At 37.0% G+C, this 21,191-nt stretch overlaps 1 protein-coding gene and 1 pseudogene across 1 annotated transcript in view; both read right to left on the bottom strand.

The window, feature by feature from the left end:
- Positions 1-21,191, bottom strand: part of CNTN5 (contactin 5) — a 549,774-nt gene that overhangs the window by 320,349 nt on the left and 208,234 nt on the right. Inside the window, exon 8 of the mRNA XM_062197592.1 lies at positions 19,290-19,392. Coding sequence (XP_062053576.1) covers positions 19,290-19,392 — 103 coding nt within the window. The remainder of the gene's footprint in view (positions 1-19,289; positions 19,393-21,191) is intronic.
- LOC133765009 (U2 spliceosomal RNA) lies at positions 6,220-6,315 on the bottom strand (annotated as a pseudogene).

Raw genomic sequence — 21,191 nt, 5'->3', positions numbered from 1 at the left:
TTTACATATTTAAAATTAAAGAATATTTTAACTAAACTTTTAAAAAGCCAAGGGACACAAATAACTCATTAATCACTTCACATCAGGAGGGATAACTCCACAGTGAATCCATGTTTGAGACAGAGAGATCACCATTGTTTTTTGGTGTCATGTGAGTTATATTGCTATCTGCATTCTATTTAGGCATTTTTGTGTGGTCATTATTACCTTGTGATTTAAAATCACTGAGCCTTTTTTAAGAGTCTAGTTCACATTGTAATTAAAGCCAGAATATTTCTTAGTTACCAATTCACGCAATTTTGTTTTTTCATTCACATCATACAGTTCTTGCTGCTCTGGTCAAAGCCTGAAAAATGTATGCTACAGCGATATTTACCTATTTCATCTATATAAATATTTTTCCTAAATATTTGACCTTTAGCCTTTAGGTTTTGAAATATTCTTGGCCTCTTGGCATTTGCTAAGATTGGTATGTCAAATTTGATGCCAAAATAATCATTTAAAATATTTTAAATATTAACAGAAGCAAAAGTAAAATGTCACCCTTGACTTAATATATAAAATCTGCTCTAGAAAATAGTCTTTGAATTCACAGGGAATACAGAAGGATTTAACCTGAAAGGATGTTTGGAAGAATAAAATTAAAAACAGTCCAAATATTTCATAATTTTACAAGTTCAGATTTTTTTTTTTTGATTACTAAGACTCATGGCAGTATATATTAAAAGCAGAAACCAGAGTGAATTTTCTATCATATATTTTTAGATGAAACCATGGAAAGCTGAATGGTAGTAGAGAAAATAAAGTTCATACATTTCTAAAATTCATGGCTTAGGGAAAATTTGGAAAATGGACATTGTCTTAGAGGATATTGCAGAAAGAAACAGAACATTAAGCACAGGCAAAAGTTTCAGAAAGTAAACAGTGCTCCACAAATATTCCAGAAAACAAGGATGGGAAAGAAAATTAACATGTAAGTGATAGGTTTTTATATACTGAGTCTCGTGAAGACTACTACTACTTTACAGATGTGAAAATAAGTTTCAAAGGTTACTCATTTGATGTTATATAGCAGATAATCGACTGAGATATTTCTTATTAGGTACCGCAGATTTCCAAACCCTTGTTTTTGTCCTGTCATTTGATGCTGAAAATACACCTGTTCAACTATTAAAAAATTATAGGTCCTTGTGAATTTATAAGACAGAATTTGGGTGAGAAATGTTTGTAGATGTAATTAGAAATTGCTTTTTTTTTTTTTTTCTATTTCTACTGTCAGCACTTCCTGAGGAAGGATCTAGTTCAAGAGCCACCATATTACTCTTCTCTGGCCAGAGTTTCCTTTCATAATTTCTTAAATAAAGACATAAAATATATTGTATCCCATACAGAGATGGCTTTATTCATATCCTTTTTGTGATAGATGGTTAGGGTGGATTTGCATCAACTAGGCCTTACAAAAGAAAGAACCTGTTAATTGTAACAGCATGGATGAACTTGGAGGACATTGAATTAAATGAAATAAGTCAGGCACAGATAGGCAACTATCCCCTGATTTCATTTATATACAAAATCTAGAAATGGTATATGTGTGAAACTAAAGAGCACAACATTGATTAGATTACCACAGGCTGAAGGAGATGGTATGTGACGATACTAGTCAAAAGGTACAAAGTTTTAGAGTTAATTCTGGAGATCTCTCATACAGCATGGTGATGATAGTTAATAAGGCACTGTATACTTGGAAATACCAGCTTTTAAATGTTCTCACTACAAAAGGATAGTAATAACATGATGTGATAGATATGTAAATTTGATCACCACACAGTGTGTGTGTGTGTGTGTGTAACCACCATCATGTTGTACCTCACAAACACATACAATAAAGCACAAAAACAAATTAAAAATGACAAAATACCAGTTAAATGTTTCAGAGAGTAGCAAAACAATCTGGTTGGAAACATACCAGCAAATGCTTAAATCAGAAAAGTCTCAAGTCAATGACTCAGATTAAGCATTGCAGAAGGTAGAAGAAGAGTGAATAAATCCATAGAAGAAGCAAGGAAACAATAAAGATCAGAGTGGAAATCAATGAATTAGGAAACAAATTAGGAAATTGAAAAAGCTGTTACTTAGCTAAGATTAGTAAATTGGATAGATCTGAACCCTGACTCACAAAGAACCCTTTCCCCAGAAAAGTTGAAAAATACAAAGTTCTCATTCCAAGAACAAGAGAGGGAACAGTACTGTAGATATTATAGGCATTAAAATGATAATAAGGGAATATGAGCAACTGCAATAAATTTAATAAGTTGGCAGGAATTAAAATATTCATAGTAATACATAAGATACCAGGGATTATACATAAAGATATAATCTGATTAGGCCTATGTCTATTAAAGACATTGAACTTCTAATTAAAGCCTTCCCTCTTATATGTGCACAAAACTTTTTGGTACAAATGGTTTAAAAAGGAATTCTACACACTTACTGAAGAAAAAAAATACATATTTACACAAGCACTTCCATAAAACTGAAAATATAGAAATACTTCACTCTTCATTCTATGAGCTCAACATTGTTTTAACACCAAAATCAGACAAAAACCTTGCAAGAAGACAGTACAGATAGAATTCATACATGTAAACTCTCAAATTCAATAAATCAAATCCAACTATATATAGGATAATACATTACTATCAAGTGATATTTATTCCAGGAATGCAAAGTTGAGTTCTTACTCAAAAAAAGTAATTCATCTTATTTGTAGACTAAAGGAATTACATATTTGTTAAAAATTTTAGTTTCAGAGAAAGCATTTAAGAAAATCCAATATTTACTCCTGATTTAAAACAAATCTATCAGACAACTAGAGAAAAACTTCAACATAATAAAGAGCAAACATACTAAAATTTACTATTATCTTCCTACTTAATGATGAAAGAATGATTAACAACTAGGAACAAGGAAGAGATGTGTGCTCTCACTACATCTATTCAGCATCATACTGGGGGTTACAATTAGTAGAACAAAGCAAGAAAAATATTCAGGTTAGGAGAAGTACAACTATCTCTTCATAGTTTGCACATTTTTATGTAGAAAATCCTGTGACATCCACAATAATGATGTTGCAGGATGAAAGGTTAATAAACATAATAAAATCTATTTCTCTACACAGATAACAATCAATATTAAAATAAAAATTTCATTTGAAATAGCATAAAATATGAAATACTTTTGGAATAAATCAGATGAAAGTTTTGTAAGGCTATACTTTTTGAATACTAAATTACCGAGAGAATTTAAAGAGGATGTAAATAAAAGGAGTGATACACTATGCCTAATAGATTAGAGATATTCAGTGCTTTTAAGAACTCAATTCTTAATCTGCACATTCAACACAACCCAAAACTAAATCCTATTAGACTAATTTTTCCTAGAAATTTTTAAACTAATAATGAAAGTTGTATGGGAATACGCAGAACCTCAACTACCCAAAACAACCTTAAAATAAAGCATTGGGTGACTGATGCTGGCTGACATTATGCCTTGTAATAAAGTTGCAGTAATCAAGAGTGTTACATTTCCTTCATGTAGAAGAATATGTTGATGAAATAGAGTTCAGGAGTAATCCAATACATACATATTCAACTGATTTTTTATTTATTTTTCTCCAAAATAAACTTATTATTTAAGAAACACAAACTTCATGCATTTCATAAATACAACTCTAGGAATATAGTGATTCTTCCCACCATACCTGCCCTCCCACCCACTCTCCCACCCCTCTTCCTCCTCTCTCTCCTGTCCATAGTCTCATTCTCCACCAAGATCCATTTTCAATTAATTATTTCATACACAGAAAACCAACTCTATGCCAAATAAAGAGTTCAATAATTTGCACACACACACACACACAAAAGACAAAACTGTTCCTAAACAGTCGAGAAAATGGCTGTTCAAAGTCATTGCATCTTTAAGTTCACTTCAATTTTTTTAGAAACTTAATTATCTTTAAAGAAGCCCCCAAGAATGATACATCTTTTGCAAACACCTAGACATAATTATAATACAACTCTTTGAGGACAAAGGTCCTGCATCGGAAGTTAGTTCACAGTGACTCTTGTTAATTTAATAGTTAACATTCTTTATCTGACATTAGTGATCACCTGAGGCTCTTGACATGAGCTGCTTAGGCTGTGGAAGACTTTTGAATCCGCAAACTGTCAGTATTTGATTTCTGATAAAGGTGTAAAACCAATGTATTATAGAAAGTTATACTTTTCAACCAGGAGTGTTGGATGAATTAAATATTTGCAAGAAATGTTTTATGAACCATACATGTGTCACATGAAAACTAACTCAAAATGAATCATAGACTTAAGTGTAAAAGATAAAGCTATACCATTTCTAGAAGAAAATTAAGTTATTTGTGACATATGCCAACAATGCCTATAGACTTAAGATGAGGATGAAGATGATAGGCAGAGATCCTCCTGGATCAACTTCCTTTACATTTCAGTCTCTTCTTTTAAGATGAGTTTGTGAGTGAAATCTCACAGATAGTGCAGCTAGGGGTTACTGAGGTTGTTAATGCAACAATAACTTTTATTGATTTCAAAAGATAAAAATATACAATGAAGAATCATTTTTCTGAAAGTTTTATGTGCCATTGGAAAGATCTTTTGTTTTGCTTAGATTTTTAATTTTTAATTTTTATTTTTTTATTTTTTGCCAGGCAGAGTTAGACAGTGAGAGAGAGAGAGAGAGAGAGAGTTATAGACAGTGAAAGAGAGACAGAGAAAAAGGTCTTCCTCCTGTTAGTTCACTCCCCTAATGGCCACTATGGCCGGCGCTGCGCCGATCCAAAGCCAGGAGCTGGGTGCTTCCTCCTGGTCTCCCATGTGGGTGCAGGGACCCAAGCACTTGGGCCATCCTCCTCTGCCCTCCCAGGCCACAGCAGAGAGCTGGACTGGAAGAGGAGCAACCGGGACAGAATCTGGCGCAGCAACTGGGACTAGAACCCAGGGTGCTGCCGCTGCAGGCGGAGGATTAGCCAAGTGAGCCACGGCGCTGGCCTGCTAATTTCGATTTTTAAAAAATTAAACAGTATATAAGTAGAAGAAAACCATTTCATCAATCAGGTTCTGATTGATTTCATAACTGAGTTAGGGTTTAATATATGTCACTTTAGCTTTTACTACTGTATTTCATTATATCCAAGATACCAGTGATTACAAGACACCTCATTAAGATCATTGAGAGAGAAAACACTGACAATTACTATCATATACCTTCAATTGCAATATATGTCTGGATTTCAGAAACTTAAAGAAAAAAGTATTCCTGGGGTCTTTCCTCTGTGCTTCCTTTGAACCGAATGTGGCTAAATGTAATGGAATTACATGAAGAGAGAACAGGAAGATGCTCTTTCCCTCTGTGTTTGTAGGAGACACTGACGTGTGCTGCTCTTTCAGAAATGTTGAGAAGGCTGCATTTCTCTGTTGGGATGTATAAAACAAGTGACCTGATTTCATAATGTGCCTTCCTTTGAGAAAATGGCCATAAATAAGACATTCTAAAAGTTGTAATGTAGATTGATTCAATTCCCAAAAGAAAAGTAGGGAATAGAAATGACCCAAAGTACTTATCATTTGCCTTTGTACAATAAAGCAGCGTCGGACAGATGCCCCAGATGAATGCCATTTTTGTATTTACTGGCTGTTATCCAGAATCATTTTTCAACCTAAAATCATTATAAACATTTGACATGAAATCCACTCTACCCCATATAACTACCAACGAAAACAATGATGGGTCACAAATGGTAGGTGCTGTTATATTAAACTGAAAATAAAAAAAGAAGAAAGTAAAACCAGAATGACAGATGTTGAGTTTATGTCTTATATTCTGCCTTGAGATCTTTTTGTGGATTTATTCAAACACACATGCTCTCACACAGATACGCACATTTGTTTCAGGTGCACAAGAATATTTTAAATCTTAGGTATAGCACATTCTGCCATGCACATATGATACTGCCATCAAAAATCAAGCATGTAGTTAGGGACAATGAGCATAAGACATGTCAAATAAAAAATAATGAAAACTTCTACCTACTGTCATATGAAATAAACATGCTTAGATGTAATTAAGGGTCATGAAATGTGTTATTTAAGGCAACACTGAATGAATTATAACAATTTACAACCACTTTGTATATATTGTACATAAACATATACATTTATTTATTGCATGTTAAACTGATAAGAACAGATACTACACTTGATCATAGCCAAAAGGCCGAGAAGCAATGTATTGCATGTTTAAACTGTAGTATAGACTTAAAACATAGAATATGAAATCCCAAGGTATTAAGTGTAGTTCATGTGGGAAATATCAGATTACAGAGATAAAAAGCCAATTGATGTTAGCTGTAAGACACAGACATAGATAGGTGATTCTGAAAAATGCAATTCAGATAATAGCCTTTCCCTCTGATATCACTCCCTCCTTCCTATATTTATGGCATTTTTTTTCCAAGTTGTATGATGCTGAGAGAACCATTCCAATGGAAAAGATGGAATTATATCTCTTGAAACTCACTTGGTGAGAACATGAGCGTGAACATATAAACTTTACATGTGAGTTTCTCTGTCCTGAATGTCAAAGGCATCAGACATATAAGAGAAAATTTTTCCTATAACAACTAAAGGCAAGAAGTTGTAAAGGCATATGATGCATTCTCTGAATTTTGGAATAAGTTCTGAATTAGGAAGAACAAGACCTCACATAGAAAGGATAGGTTTAGTTATTTTTAGAGAAACTTCTGATACCACATTTTAGATTACGACATAAATATGTGGGTAAAGAGATTTTGTTGTCACTGCAGAAATCCAAAGGACATAACCAACTTAAAAAACTGTTTTTGGAAAATGTGATTCGGGATCCTTAGATTGCATAATACTAAAGGCTTTACTATTGTAAAACCTTTGGAGCAATTACTTTTGTAATTTGGGGCTGGCGTTTGGCACAGTGGTTAAGACACCACTTAGGTCATGTGTCCCACATCTGAGTGACTGGGTTTGAGTCCCAGATACACTTACTATTCCAGAATTACTGTTAATTTACATCCTGGGAGATAGTAAGTGATGGTTCAAGTGGTTAGGTCCCTGTCATCCAAGTGGGACACTTAGATTGACTCCTGGCTTTGGCTTAACCTATTCCTGGTTGTTGAAAGGAATGGGAGATATTCATTCCTTCCTTTCCCTTCCTCCTTTTCACCTTCCCTCGCGCCTTTTTTTTTTCTCTCTCTCTGCCTTTCAAATAAATAAAATAAATAACAAGTTTAAGAAATCTATTTTTATAACTAAAGTGTATTGAAAAGTAAAGAATAATAATAAAATTAGTTTATCTCTAAATTACCCAGAGAAGAGATGTGTTTAATCTTATGGATGTATACTCTATATTCAGAAATCGTCTGAGATGAGAAGGGCAATCCATTAATCTTCAGTGACAGCCCATAGGAAAGCCCACTCGCATTGCTCTAGCTGGATGCTTAGAGGCTACTAGTTTTCTGGTGAGTCATGCTCCTACTTATTTGGAAAGGCTGCCAGTCCTGGTTGCTAGCAAATTATCAGGGTTTTTTCCTGATTTATCGAATGATTTTGGTAGGGCAACACTGTTATGCTAGAATCCAAATATCAACCCCGATATCTATGCTATAAATTGTGTTTCTGAAATTTAGAAAGATGAGATCAGACATTACTTCATGAGTCCCCATGAAGAAAAAGTCATACATATTCTTTAATTAGAGCCACTCTTTAGTCACAGGAGTACATTATCTTAGGCTTAGGATTCTTTGAATATATTCATTTTGTTCCTGCTTCACTTTGAGCACACATAATACCTGTTATGTTGATTTAACTGAATCAGCAAATGCTCATCGTTCACCAAGTTAGTCGAAATGAATTTAAAAGAAAATCATGGTAATCAAACAGATGATGATGAAAAGGAAGATTCACAGATAATTAAAAGTTTATATATTAAGCGATATCTGAGTTATGTAAGATGTATGTGTGTGTGTGTGTGTGTGTGATATAACAGGTATAGATGGAGTGTCTAGGGGGTCACCTCAGTGACTGTAAACTCCTTTTATAGGTAGTTGAGGGGTAGACTTGGGGAGTTATATTTGGGTTGGAATTCCAGAGACTCAGCCTGGTCCCCAAGAAGTGGAACACACATTGAACTACATCAATATATTGTTAAAAAGATGGAGCTGTAATCAATAATAAAATTAAAAGTCCAAAATAGATATGAGGTTGAATTGACAGAGAGATAGGGAAACTAGCAGTAAAGTCTGCGGAATGGTAGACAATGGAACAGATAAAGTACCTGGAAAAAGTATGAGCTGGAGAAACAAATGAAGTAAATGGAACATCATTAAAATGATTTTTGAAACAGGATATCCCTAGTCTGACTTGCAGCAATGATAAGAGTGAAACTGGCTCAGTAATGGTAAACTTAAACTATGGTTGTGGTAGATAGAGTAAAATAAAAGTCATACTGAGAAGTTTCAACTAGTTGACAGATTAGGACATAAGGATTGGCATAAGTCAGTGAAAAAAATCTAGGAATTTGAGGTGAAAATCTTGATTAGAGTTAGAGAGAGGAAAATGTGAATGATGGTATACCACATTAGTTATTCATATTTGATCTCTATATATTTGAATTTTCTAAGTTAATGAAATGATTGATATAAAAATTAGAAATGAATAAAACTCTGATGGCATGCACGTAACCAATTCTTGGTTCCTAAATTTCCTACATAATCTCGAATCATTCTAAAGATTGTGTATGAAAGTACATTAAAATTCAAAATTGATCTTCCTCTAGTAGGCAAGTTTTGTTGCTGTCCTAGCTCAACTAATACCAATATGACAATAATAAACACATGACAAGTTGACCTAGTTCAATGACTCAGTAAAACACATATCACACTCAAGAGTAATCTGTGTACTGTGATAAATTCAATAATCATGTGTTATCATCAAACATTTCAGGTAGAATGAAGTCTCAAATAAATAGATGCAAGCAAGTTTGTTGTTTGATAAATTTACTTTCAAAGCAACAATATGGGCACTCAATCACCATTAAAGGAGATAACAATAGAGGAAAGAGACATTTAAATTTCTAGGAGAACATACAGTAGAAATTTGTGGGTGAGGACTACATAAAACTGATGAAAATCCAAGACTGTGAGAATCCAAAATAAGGAAACAGGTTAGCCTGGATAAAGGATTTGCTGAAATCCACTGCTATGTTAGCTTTTAGAGACGATGTGCAAGAGAGGTGGTTAGCATCTAAGTGTGAAATGGGGACCATTCAGTGCTAGGCAGAAGTCTGACTTTAAGTATACCCAGACTGTTGACAACTTATTGGTTAAAATTGCTTTTTATTCTTGCTCAACTAATGGTTCATTCAGTTATCACAATTACGAATCTGGTGAATCTTTTTGATATGTTGGATAGGATAAAGTTAAATACTTATGAGAAATAATTGAATACATACATACATATATATATGTATACATATATATATATATGGTATATCCCTTTTCTAAATCTCATTATCCAAATAGTTTCTAATCTATTAATTAAATTCCAGTAGAAGAGCTAATTCTATGGAAACTCCATATAATTATAAATAAAGTTGTTTATATTAAACTTAAATAAATCCATTGTATGTTTATGAACTAGAATTTTTTTTGAGTTCTGAGTAGTAGGCTATAGTGTATATATAACAAAAAAAATAAGTGAAATCCTGTCTTTTGCAATAAAATGGATGTAGCTGAACATCATTGTACTTAGTGAAATAAGCCAGTCCCCAAAAGACAAATACCATGTGTTTTCCCTGATCTGTGGTAACTAATAGAGTACCTAAAATGTAATGGATAAGAATGAAATTGACATTTTTATTTGATGGTTGTTTACAGCCCCTGTCTCGACTGTTGAGGAACAGTATTATTTTCTTCATACTACTTGAACTCTTTACTTAGTGTAGAGTTAATATTATGAGCCTAAAGTAAACTGAAAATAGATCTTTGTAAAAATTAAGAGTGGAAGTAGGAGAGGGAGGAGGAAGAAGGGTGGGAAAAGGGGCAGGAAGGAGGGCAGGGTGAAAAATATCACTATATTACTGAGTCTGTCTATATGAAATACATAAATTTATATTTCTTGAATAAAATTTTAAAAACATTGGAACCTACTCAAAAATCTCTGTCATTTTTGGCGTGAGCTATTGATTCATGTGCTTGGTGACTTGAGCATCTGGATATTCCTAATTCTCAGTCATCGAGACACTTAAGCGCGTTCAGAAAATACTTTGCTACTATAAAGTGGAAATTACTCTGAGCCACTGAAAAGCAGTATGGTAAATTGAGAAGAGCATTCGTTTTACAGTCAGGAGGCACGGTTCTGCCTCTCTAGCTTGATTGCTGGCTGTTTGGCCTTGGACAGGCCTGCAGTTTCTCTGCTGAAGCAAAGTAAGTGGTCCTAAGATGGTACTGCAAAAGCAGGAAATACAACGCTAGTTAACTGTGACTCCAAGAATAATACACTGGCTGTTTCCCTAGAAATAGTACCACCTCGGAGCGCACAAGGAAAGGGGTACATAAAACACTACCTTGCACAGTTGGCACTAGGGAAGAATGCTGAAAATGCAAAGTGTATCATGGGAAGAAGCCTGTAGCCACTCGCCTGTGCTGTTACACACACACCTGTGGGGCCGGGCCTAGCCTTTCCTTTTGGAGTCTCAGTTTCCCATCTCCAGCTGGGTGCCAGGATACGGGAGATGTAACCTCCAAGATGTAACCTCTTTCAGCATCCATCATCTCTAGGTATCACCAGAAATGAGGATACCTCCTTGGTCTCAGCAATATTAAAGCGAACAAGAGCTCGCAAGGGTAATTTCCTTGACTCCACAATGTACCGCTTTCCTGTGAGATCTTAGCATTTATTGATTCCCTGACCCTGTGACTGACTCTCATCCCCAGATCCTCTGTCAATCTGATGATTAAGTAATTTGATTTTAGGTTGATAGACAAATACCACACAATTCCAATTCATTTTTAATTCTATCAGCTCTCCCTCATTGACCGACAGTTCCAAATAAACAGTATTAATAAATCATCAATCTGTAACTAAAGAGCAGTTTCTTTCAGGAATGTTTGCCATTATCAGACTGTAGAAAGTCTCAGAGGAATATGTGTCATTCTCACAGTTACAATGGGACACAGAGCAGCCATTTGAGACAGCGCAGCAAAGAACTGAGGAAAAGAAAATGTAAATTACTGTAAAAATGACGTTATGAATTGATAACTGGTGTTTTGTTTATGTTTGCAACAAACATATAAAGAAAAATTACTTAAGGTCTTGGTTCCCTAATAGATATTTAATAGAGTATAACGAGATGATTTGTAAATGCTATCTGAAAGAGAGATAAGCAGGAACTAAAAAGGGCAGAAAATTGAATGTGCTCTTCCTTTCCACCTCACCACTAGATTTCAGATGAGTTTGGAAAGGTCATTCACATAATTATTACAGTAACTGGTTCAAGGCCTTTTGAACACAGCTGATCTGATTGTGTGCTAATGGCTGCAAAAGCAAGATAAGGAACAAGTAAAAAAAAAAAAAAACCTACATATAACACTGTTAGCTTGCAGGATTGTCATAGTAGATAAACTGATGTTGCTGTATAGCATATAGCTTTGATTTCCTACAGAATAACCCCAATTTGCCCTGTGCATGGGGTCATTTAAGCACCAGGGACCAGATTTTACTTCTTTGTTGGTGGTGGCTATTTGACATATCTAGTGACCTTTCTGGGTCTGTAAAAGGTCACATGGTAAAATTAAACCTGCCAGGGCACTGTAGCTAATGCAAGTGTGGTAAGAATTTTCCAGGCCAAGACATAGGAAAGGCATCGGGAGACATTTGTGTGATCAAACCAAAGGCAATCACCTACATCCTTTAATGAAAGGTTGATCACATTTCTTATACCTAAATTCATATTCGGTACTTCCTGCATATTAGAAGACTCCAGGGACCCAAAATTTCAGTGTAATAAAGAAGACATATGAACATTTGGCTGTCCCAGTGGGACAGGGCAAATGGTGAAATATGAGTGGTCATATATATATAGTTCCCAAGGTAGAAGATTGGATTCTAAGAAAAGCAGGAAAGATTTAACAAAAAGTGGCATTTGGCCTAAGGCTTGAAGCCGGAATAGAATTGGGAGGGCAGGATATTTTAGACTTAGGTGGCAGTGTTAGAATCACAGAGGCAGAAAAGATATGAATAGAAGGGGTGTGGCTGACGAAGAGGTGAGTTTGAAAAGGAACAGTGGGAGTAGTGCCAACTTTTAAACCCTCACCCCTTGCACTGCCCTACTACAGTCTGCTTTGTAGTTCTGGGGCTGAGAATCTACCACATTTCTGCACTTGCCAAGAGGAATCACTATAAGGGAGGATGTGAGCCAAAAGTGAGGAGAAGGAACACATTCCTGTTGGCTATTTGTGAGGTTCCTTTGTGTTGTTGCCTGCCAGCCCTATGACTCCCACGCAGGGCACCTCAGCAAAGCACACCTGTAACAGCAATGGAAAACTCTTTGACTGTTTCTAACGCTATAGGACAAGCATTGTTTCCTGCCTTGAGTGTTGCTCAGAGGTCGGCCTCCTAGAGGGGTGCTTTTGAGTTTCAGAGTTTTAATATTGCAATCTTCCTTTTCTCTCTAAGCTCAAGAAACAGCATCTGCTTTCTGTAGTTATTAACTCCCCAAACTTTAAAGTTTTCATTTTAACCTATGTCACCTAGTTAAGAAACATAAAGAAGCTTGACTTGAATACAGAGCACACCACTTCGAAAAGATCAGCAGCTTCCCACCGCATAGGACGTTAAGAACAAACCACTGGAATGAAGTATTTATCAGGGTGCCAGGGGATGCCTTATTCTCATAGCTGTCTAACCCCGTGTCTTTCACTTCCTTTTCAGAATAATGTGTCTCATGTTTAAACGCACACTACAGGAATAATCAAGACCACCCTTCCTCCCTTAAAAAGGTTACTGGGGTGAATACCGAGCAAAACAGCCCAGCCCTGTTCATCTCCACTTCCTGCAGATGCCACCAACCAGTTCCAATGTTATGTAATAATGCGGTTGCCAAAAGGCAGATAATTAGATCTGCTTGACCCTGTGCTTCTCTTAATGTTTCGAGCGAGTGTGGATAGAAGAGTGGCCTGCAAATGAGAGTGCTTGACGTTTCCATGGCCAGCCCTAACCCGGAGCATTCCTCCTCTTTCAGGGAACACTACACTGAAGCTATTAGAAGACACATGGGCAGCCGGTGCCGTGGCCCAACAGGCTAATCCTCTGCCTTGCGGCGCCGGCACACCGGGTTCTAGTCCCGGTCGGGGCGCCAGATTCTGTCCCAGTTGCCCCTCTTCCAGGCCAAGTGCTTGGGCCCTGCACCCGCAAGGGAGACCAGGAGAAGCACCTGGCTCCTGCCTTCAGATCAGCGCGGTGTGCCGGCCGCAGCAGCCATTGGAGGGTGAACCAATGGCAAAGGAAGACCTTTCTCTCTGTCTCTCTCTCTCTCTCTCTCACTGTCCACTCTGCCTGTCAAAAAAAAAAAAAAAAAAAAAAGACACATGGGAAAAACTAGACTCGTAGAGCAATGCAGGGAGAAAGCGCCCACTGCCTACACAGACAACTCATTTTCCCTGTAACAACTCATTTTGTCAAGAACTTCTGCACTGAACCCAATCTAATTCTACGAGTTCAATCCCACATTGTGGGAAGTCCTCTTTTTCCCCACCTTGTTGAAACTAGAGAACAGCTTGCAGCAGTCTCGACAATAACCTTCCAGATGTCTGAAGCAGCCTTTTCTTTCCGAAGTAATTAATTCCTTTCCATCTTTTATACTTTGCTGTATTTCCCAAGCCTTTACACACTTTTGTTTCCCTATGGATTCTCCCTAAGCATTTCCCATTTTTCTGGGGAAATACCTTTGCAGAATTGAGTAGTACCAAATGTAGCATATCACAGCCACTTTGTAAGTTCTATAGTCAATGTCATGTAATTCTATTTTAAGAGAAATTTCTAGGCGTGAACTAATATACTCCTCTGTGTTCAGCCTCAGTAGCCTATAGAGAAACCACCTGATATTTGCTAAACTCAAATTGAAGCATAAGTATCTTTCTAAGAAAACTTGCAGCTTTACAATTGACTTTTTACTTAGCTTTAAATTAAGTAGGTTAGTGAACTTGTGTAATATCAGGAGATAGTAAAACATGATAACCTAATATCCTTTATTTTCTATTTCCCTTCAAGAATACTGGAAAACAAAAAGATTACATATTTTAAAATTTTCTGTTGGGGCCGGCGCTGTGGTGCAGTAGATTAATCCTCCGCCTGTGGTGCCAGCATCCCATATGGGCGCTGGTTCGAGTCCCAGCTGCCCCTCTTCCAATCCAGCTCTCTGCTGTGGCCGGGGGAAGCAGTAAAAGATGACCCAAGTCCTTGGGCCCCTGCACCCATGTGGGAGATCCAGAAGAAGCTCCTGGCTCCTGGCACAGCTCTGACCTTTGCAGCCAACTGAGGAGTGAACCAACGGAAGGAAGACCTTTTTCTCTATTTCTCCCTCTCACTGTCTGTAACTCTACCTCTCGATCAATAAATAAATAAAATATTTTTAAAAAATTATCTGTGTGCCAGAGCCTCATATTTGCATCCTCTAAGTTTAAGGAACTGAATATCCTTAGAGACAAATTATGAAGAGATAAGTGCACTTTTCCAGAAGAATAAAAATTTAGTGTGTGGCCAGCTGAAGAGTTTTCTGATATGTTTTCAAAGTGTGATTCTTAACAATCAAACCAATTAGCTAGTTAAGTAAGGTCTTGCAATGGGCCGGAGAAAGTCCAAAAGGGAAGAAAACCTGCTGTTTCTGCTGTTGGGCCTCAGTTTCAGGTTTGAACCCAGAAGATGGGCAGGACCTCGCTCTGGATAAAGGTTGACTTTGGGGCCAACTTGATGAGGATGAATAGTTGATGTTTGTGCAGTAACTAAGACTGGGATGAAAGAGTTGTGATCCTAGAGCTTGCTAAATGTATCAAGATAGTATGGAGGCATCTGTGTGACTACAGGGACTATGGAATCTTGGGCCAGGGCAGTGCCCATTACACAGTCGGCCCTTAAAACCTTCAGACCTATACTTGGCTCTCGGGTCTTTCAAGGTACTTCTTGTGAGTTGAACGATGCTAAGCCTGCCCCTCGATTTTGGCACCTCTGCACTAAGGAATGAATCCTTTTTCCTTGAGAGAGGGGTATGTCTGGAAGGTGTTTGGTTCAATGAATAACATGATAAAAATGGTGATTTTCTGTAGGAAACCTGGATTGCCCTGGCAAGGCATGAAGGAAGCAGAAATGGAACCAGCTAGATTTTGTGAGCCATTATCTTCTCCTTAGTTGTCTCTCAAGCCATTATCATATCAAATTTTATTCTATAATCCATATTTTTTAAACTCTGTCCTGCATTCTAGTTTTTAAGTATGATAAATCTCTCCCTTTTTACCCTCAAGTAAACACATGCATTCCTTCTATGGGACAGATCAAGAGAGGTTTCTGGGATTGTTGTATGAAACAGTAAGAATGATTTCGACATGACAATAAAATTTGAGAACAAAATACAGTAAGTTATTCAAGATGCATGATTAATAGTGACCTGTTTTACAGTGTAGTGCATGTGGTGAACTATATTATGTACCAAAATTTTATTAACAGAATAGGTTTCATGATAAGTGTTCTTACCACAACAAAAGGAGAGGTAGAAATTCCAGGTATATAAAAAGATAGCTGATAGAGGGAGGCACAAGTAGGCAGAAGAAGATGGTCCGTGAATGCAAGTACAAAGTTATGCATGTATGGCAGAATATGAGTGGGCAAGAGATGTGGAATGGGATGTAGATGGATTTTTATTTTGGAGGAGAACTGGATAAAGCATAAAAGATTTAATTATTTAATTTCTGCTAGTAACAAAAAGTTGAATTAGCTAGACACATTTCTGAATTCACTTATGCCTTCAACAAACATTTTCCGAGTGCAGACGATGTGAGAGGTGAAGAACACAGTTACAATCCCTGCTCTCCTGGGGCTCAACACCTAATGCGGGGACTGTGCTGATTGTTCCACCTGTTTCCATCGCCTAGCACCCTCCTCCTAACCCCAAACTGGCTGCCTTTCTTTATATACTAGCCACAGCAGTGTCTGGCTTACAGACTGGCCCCTGTTGGCTTCTGCCATGAAAGCCACCAGTGCAGATCTGAGGACATGAGGACCAAACAGGATCTGACTCTCCTGTTTCTTCAGCTCTCTCCTTAGAACAACTGCATCTTTTCAGGCAGTGAACACAGCTCGCTTCAACGGTCCTCTCCACACCCCAGCTCTCTCTGCTTTCGACAGTATGTCCTGCCCCTTCCTTCTCCAGGCTTAAGGATGACAGGAAGACTTCTTGCAGGCACTGAAGTACAAATGCCTCCTGTTGGTCTTTTTAATTCTGCTGCGGATCTTCAGCATTTTCCTTTACTAAACTCTCTTGAGTGATCTGAACTGAGCCCTATTTCCAGCTGGATCTCTGACTGATACAGACAAGAGGGATATACATGAGAATAATTTAAAATGGTGTTAAGGATTAGGAAGAACAAATACAAGGATTTAAATAGTGTTTAAGAGGTGTCAGTTGGATAAAGTGATCACAGATGTCCTCTCTGGGGGATGCTATTAAAACTAAGGCCAGAGGATAAGTGGGAGCCACTAATGAAGAGTGGGGGAAGTATGTTCCCAGTAAGCCTGCAGGCCAAGAAACATGGGCTTGGCATTGTCCATTCCAAAATTAGGTTCTAACACTGTGTGAGGAACATGTGGGAAAAGCACTCTATGAGGATAAACTGAAGGGTAGAATACGTTTGCATTTAAAATCCTGACCAATGTCTAGTGACAGACACTGAAGTTACTGGAACAAAGGCCAACCAGAGCACCAGGGAACCAGCTGGAGGCACCAACCAGATGCTCAGGTATTCATTTGAAATTGCTGTGATCATAGAGCTGGTGCCATAGCGCAGAAGGTTAATCCTTCATCTGCGGCGCCGGCATCCCATGTGGCCATCAGTTCTAGTCCTGGCTGCTCCTCTTCCAGTCTAGCTCTCTGCTATGGCCTGGGAAAGCAGTAAAAGATGGCCCAGCTGCATGGGCCCTGCACCAGTGTGGGAGACCAGGAGGAAGCACCTGGCTTCTGGCTTTGGATTGGCACAGCTCCAGCTATTGAGGCCATTTGGGGAGGGAACCAATGGACAGAAGACCTTTCTCTATCTTTCCCTCTCATTGTCTGTGGCTCTACCTCTCAAATCAATAAATAAAATATTTTAAAAAAATTGCTGTGGTCATGCTGGAAATCAGAGGTGATGTTTTCCACATGAGAAACACAAATTCATATGTTTTCTTTGATTTTCTTTCCTTTTACCAGGGCGGCAGGTGGCCTTTAGGTAGAGATTGATCTCTTCACGGCATATTTCTTCTTTCCATAACTGACATTTCATAGTAAGGATAGCCAATGAACAAGAGACCCCTTACCCGAGGGGTCTTAACATACTTTCCATATATTTATGTTGGAGGAGGGTAGGAAAGGAGTAGAGAAGAGGAAGAAAATAAAGTTTTGAAAGAACATAAATGATTTGGCTGTTGCATCCTTCCTAGACTGGAAGGGCCTTTAAACATCAATTTACTAAGCATGTTTCAGGGCTTCCAAAAGCAACCACATCTAACTTATTAAATAAGTCTGCCTGGGGGAATATTCTATATTGCTTGTTTTCTCTACAAATCTAGTTTTCTAATTTGTTTTACAATAAGACCTTTCTTTAATTATGGCTTTAGTACAAATTCTGGCATTTAGGAATTATTTAACTGCAGGACATACTAAAACCTATAGCAAGAAGTCAGAATATGTTATTTTTGCATTTATCAGGATTGAACTTCTTCCATGAGCCATTTTCAAGCATGACATGGGTAAATGGAGAAAAACACGCCTTTGAGAATATTATTGCATCTTATGATGAGTTGGGAAGGTATCCTCAGATAACCCCCAAATTCCTCCTAGATGCATTTTAAATTTTTGAAATGTGTTTCTACTTATGGATATCAAGATAGGCCACATAATATTTATTTGACTTTACGCCCATATAACCTTATTTCTACTTATTTTTGAGTAGAATTGCATATAAATGTTGTTTCATTCAGTCTTGAAATTAAAGTGCATGGTATTTACTATGTTTATTCTTAAACTTCTATTACTAGCTGGGCTTTTCATGTTTACTAATATTTTACTCACCCATAGCCTAAATCTACTATTGTAAGCTCATTTTTGTAGCACATTTTATCTCTAAGTACTTTGTAGTTATGATGTGGGAGTTAGATCACTGCAATGGAATTAAATTATTAGTAACTCAGATAGAGATGCATTTATGCAAATTATAATTATAGAGTCTAGAAAAGACCCTGAGGTCTTATCATTCTAGAAAGTAAAACAACACTGTTTAAAATAAATCATGATACTCTAATCAAATATAATCAAAATCCCACTCCTGCTTTTGATCCCAATACCCACAGTGTACACATCATTGACAAGCAACTATATATCAAGAGATTTAAACCACCGGAAGTAGAATTACTAAACACAGACATCAGGATGTGATATAAATCATCTCTGAATTGGGAAATGATTACATGTTGCACATGCTGACGGCTAATGCTACTGTTACTCTTTCAGAAGACACTGAAGTAATCAACAGATTCACTATAACTATCGTCCTTACGATTTTTATGTGTTGTCTTAGTGTGACATCAAAATTTGCATCCTGTACACGAGGAGCAGATAGGACCTCAAACTTTCATTTATATTATTGCTGAATGAAATAAAAGGGTGGTACTGTAGTCTTCAGACAAGTCTTAGAGAAGTTTTGTTCTCATTAAAATAGTAAAAATACATATATTGCTGTCTATAAAACACGAATAGAAAGATAACTGTAATTGGTTACTTCCTTAATTCCCATTTGCTCTTCCTTTAAAACTATATTGCCATAATGGGGCTCCCAGGAAAATGAAAGCTGGATGATAGGATACAAAATAAGGCCTGTCACATCTTACTAAACAATTGTATCTAATTATAGAAGAATATGTACTTACTTGCCAAGTGCAAAGCACTCCATCTTAACAGTTGTTCCCTTAGCAGCTGTAACTGTGAAAGGGAAATGGACCTCAATTTTCGGCTCATATTCTCCCATCACACCTGGGAAATAACAAATAGTCTTTAAGCATAAAATGAATATCACAATTTCCAGTCCTGAAGATGTTACATTGACAGTTTTGGTTGCTAATATCTGTTTGATGACTGCTAAATTTTTTGATGTATTTAAAACAAGAAGTACAACTAGGCTCAGTAATTAGGATCCAACCCTAGTCTAAGGATGGGTTGCATGTGTATTGAATACTATTTAAAGTAATAATTATTGAAAGTGTTAACCAACACCCATCATTCAATTACTTATTATTCTCCAGAGGAAATAAATAACTATAAACAGTTCCCATGGCACATAATTGTGCTTAGTTTTTAAAATAATAAAAGGTTAAAAAACTTTATCATCATCAAATATAGTCTCATTAAGTCAACATATGTTTATTGAATATCTGTATTACACAATGCATTTTAACTAAGCATTTTAGGAATTATAAAGAACTATAAAATGTGCTTTCAAATATATTCAAACAAATATATTTTCAGAAAATATATTCCTAAGGGGGGGAAAGAACATATACTTAAGTAAGGGAGGAAAACTATTTATCAAAATACTGTAATGCAATATAGGAAGTGATGAGTGCCATGGATGAGATATCTCTAAAGTATTAAGCACATTGAAAGGATTAGAAGTGTAGATGGGATTTGGAAGTGGAGAAAATACAGGAAAGTAACTGGAGTCAGGTTTAAAGAGATGGGAAACCACCAGAAATAGGAATGTAGTTTTGCTAGCATGCTAGTGTGTGAGGGAAAGTGATAATAGATGCATTTGGAATTAGAACTGGAGTCGTCTAAAAATTGGAGGACTTGATTATCAGAGTAAGAAATTCACACTTTAATTTGTAACTAATCTGGAGCCACTAGGGATTTGATTAGGAGAATGACATTATGCTGAGATGTAAATACTGGAATTAGAGCAGAGACAGGTAAGTCACTTTATTTCAATTATAGAAAAAAAGACTGAACTTGAATAATGGCAATAAAAACTGAGGAAATATGGGGAAAAACAAGAAATAATTGGACAGACAAAACTCAGCACACATTGGAACACAGGAATAAAGATGTAGGCACTACCAACAATAACACTAAGGTTTTCAGCTTGGCAAGATTGGGTGATATCAATGAATGTGAATGAAATAAGCGACCTTTCCTAGCTACAATAGCAAAGATGGTTATTTTCAGTGTAGGAGTACTAAACTTGAAATACCAATGTGTGAGTCTGCGCTGTGGCACAGCGGGTTAAAGCCACGGCTTGCAGCACCAGCATCCCATATGGGCGCTGTTTTGAGTCCTGGCTGCTCCACTTCCCATCCAGCTCTCTGCTATGGCTTGGGAAAGCAGAAGATGGCCCAAGTGCTTGGGCCTGTGTACCCACCTGGAAGAAGCTCCTGGCTCCTGATCAGCTCAGCTCTGGCCATTGCAGTCATTTGGGGATTGAACCAATGGATGGAAGACCTCTGTCTGTCTGTCTGTCTCTCTCTCCCTGGCTCTACCTTGCTTTGCAACTCTGCCTTTCAAATAAATAAAATAAATCTTTTTTAAAAAAATACCAATATGATATTCAGAAGTAAGTATGTGACCACATAGTGCGAATAAAAGAATGAAGGTATGGATGAATTCTGGGTAGGTGATAAGCACTTATCATCATCATGTAGAGGTGACAGTTGAAGCCTCGAGATTGGATAGGATTTTTCCCTATCAAAAACAATGTACTAGCTGAGGCCTACTGGATTTGAGTAACCTTGGAACAAGTTTTCTATCTCCAAAATATTTAGGAGCCCTTTATGTGTAAA

Source organism: Lepus europaeus, chromosome 7 (genome assembly GCF_033115175.1).
Source record: "Lepus europaeus isolate LE1 chromosome 7, mLepTim1.pri, whole genome shotgun sequence".
Taxonomy (NCBI): Eukaryota; Metazoa; Chordata; class Mammalia; order Lagomorpha; family Leporidae; genus Lepus; species Lepus europaeus.
The sequence above is the reverse complement of the archived record's forward strand: the minus strand, read 5'-3'. Positions and strand labels throughout refer to the sequence as shown.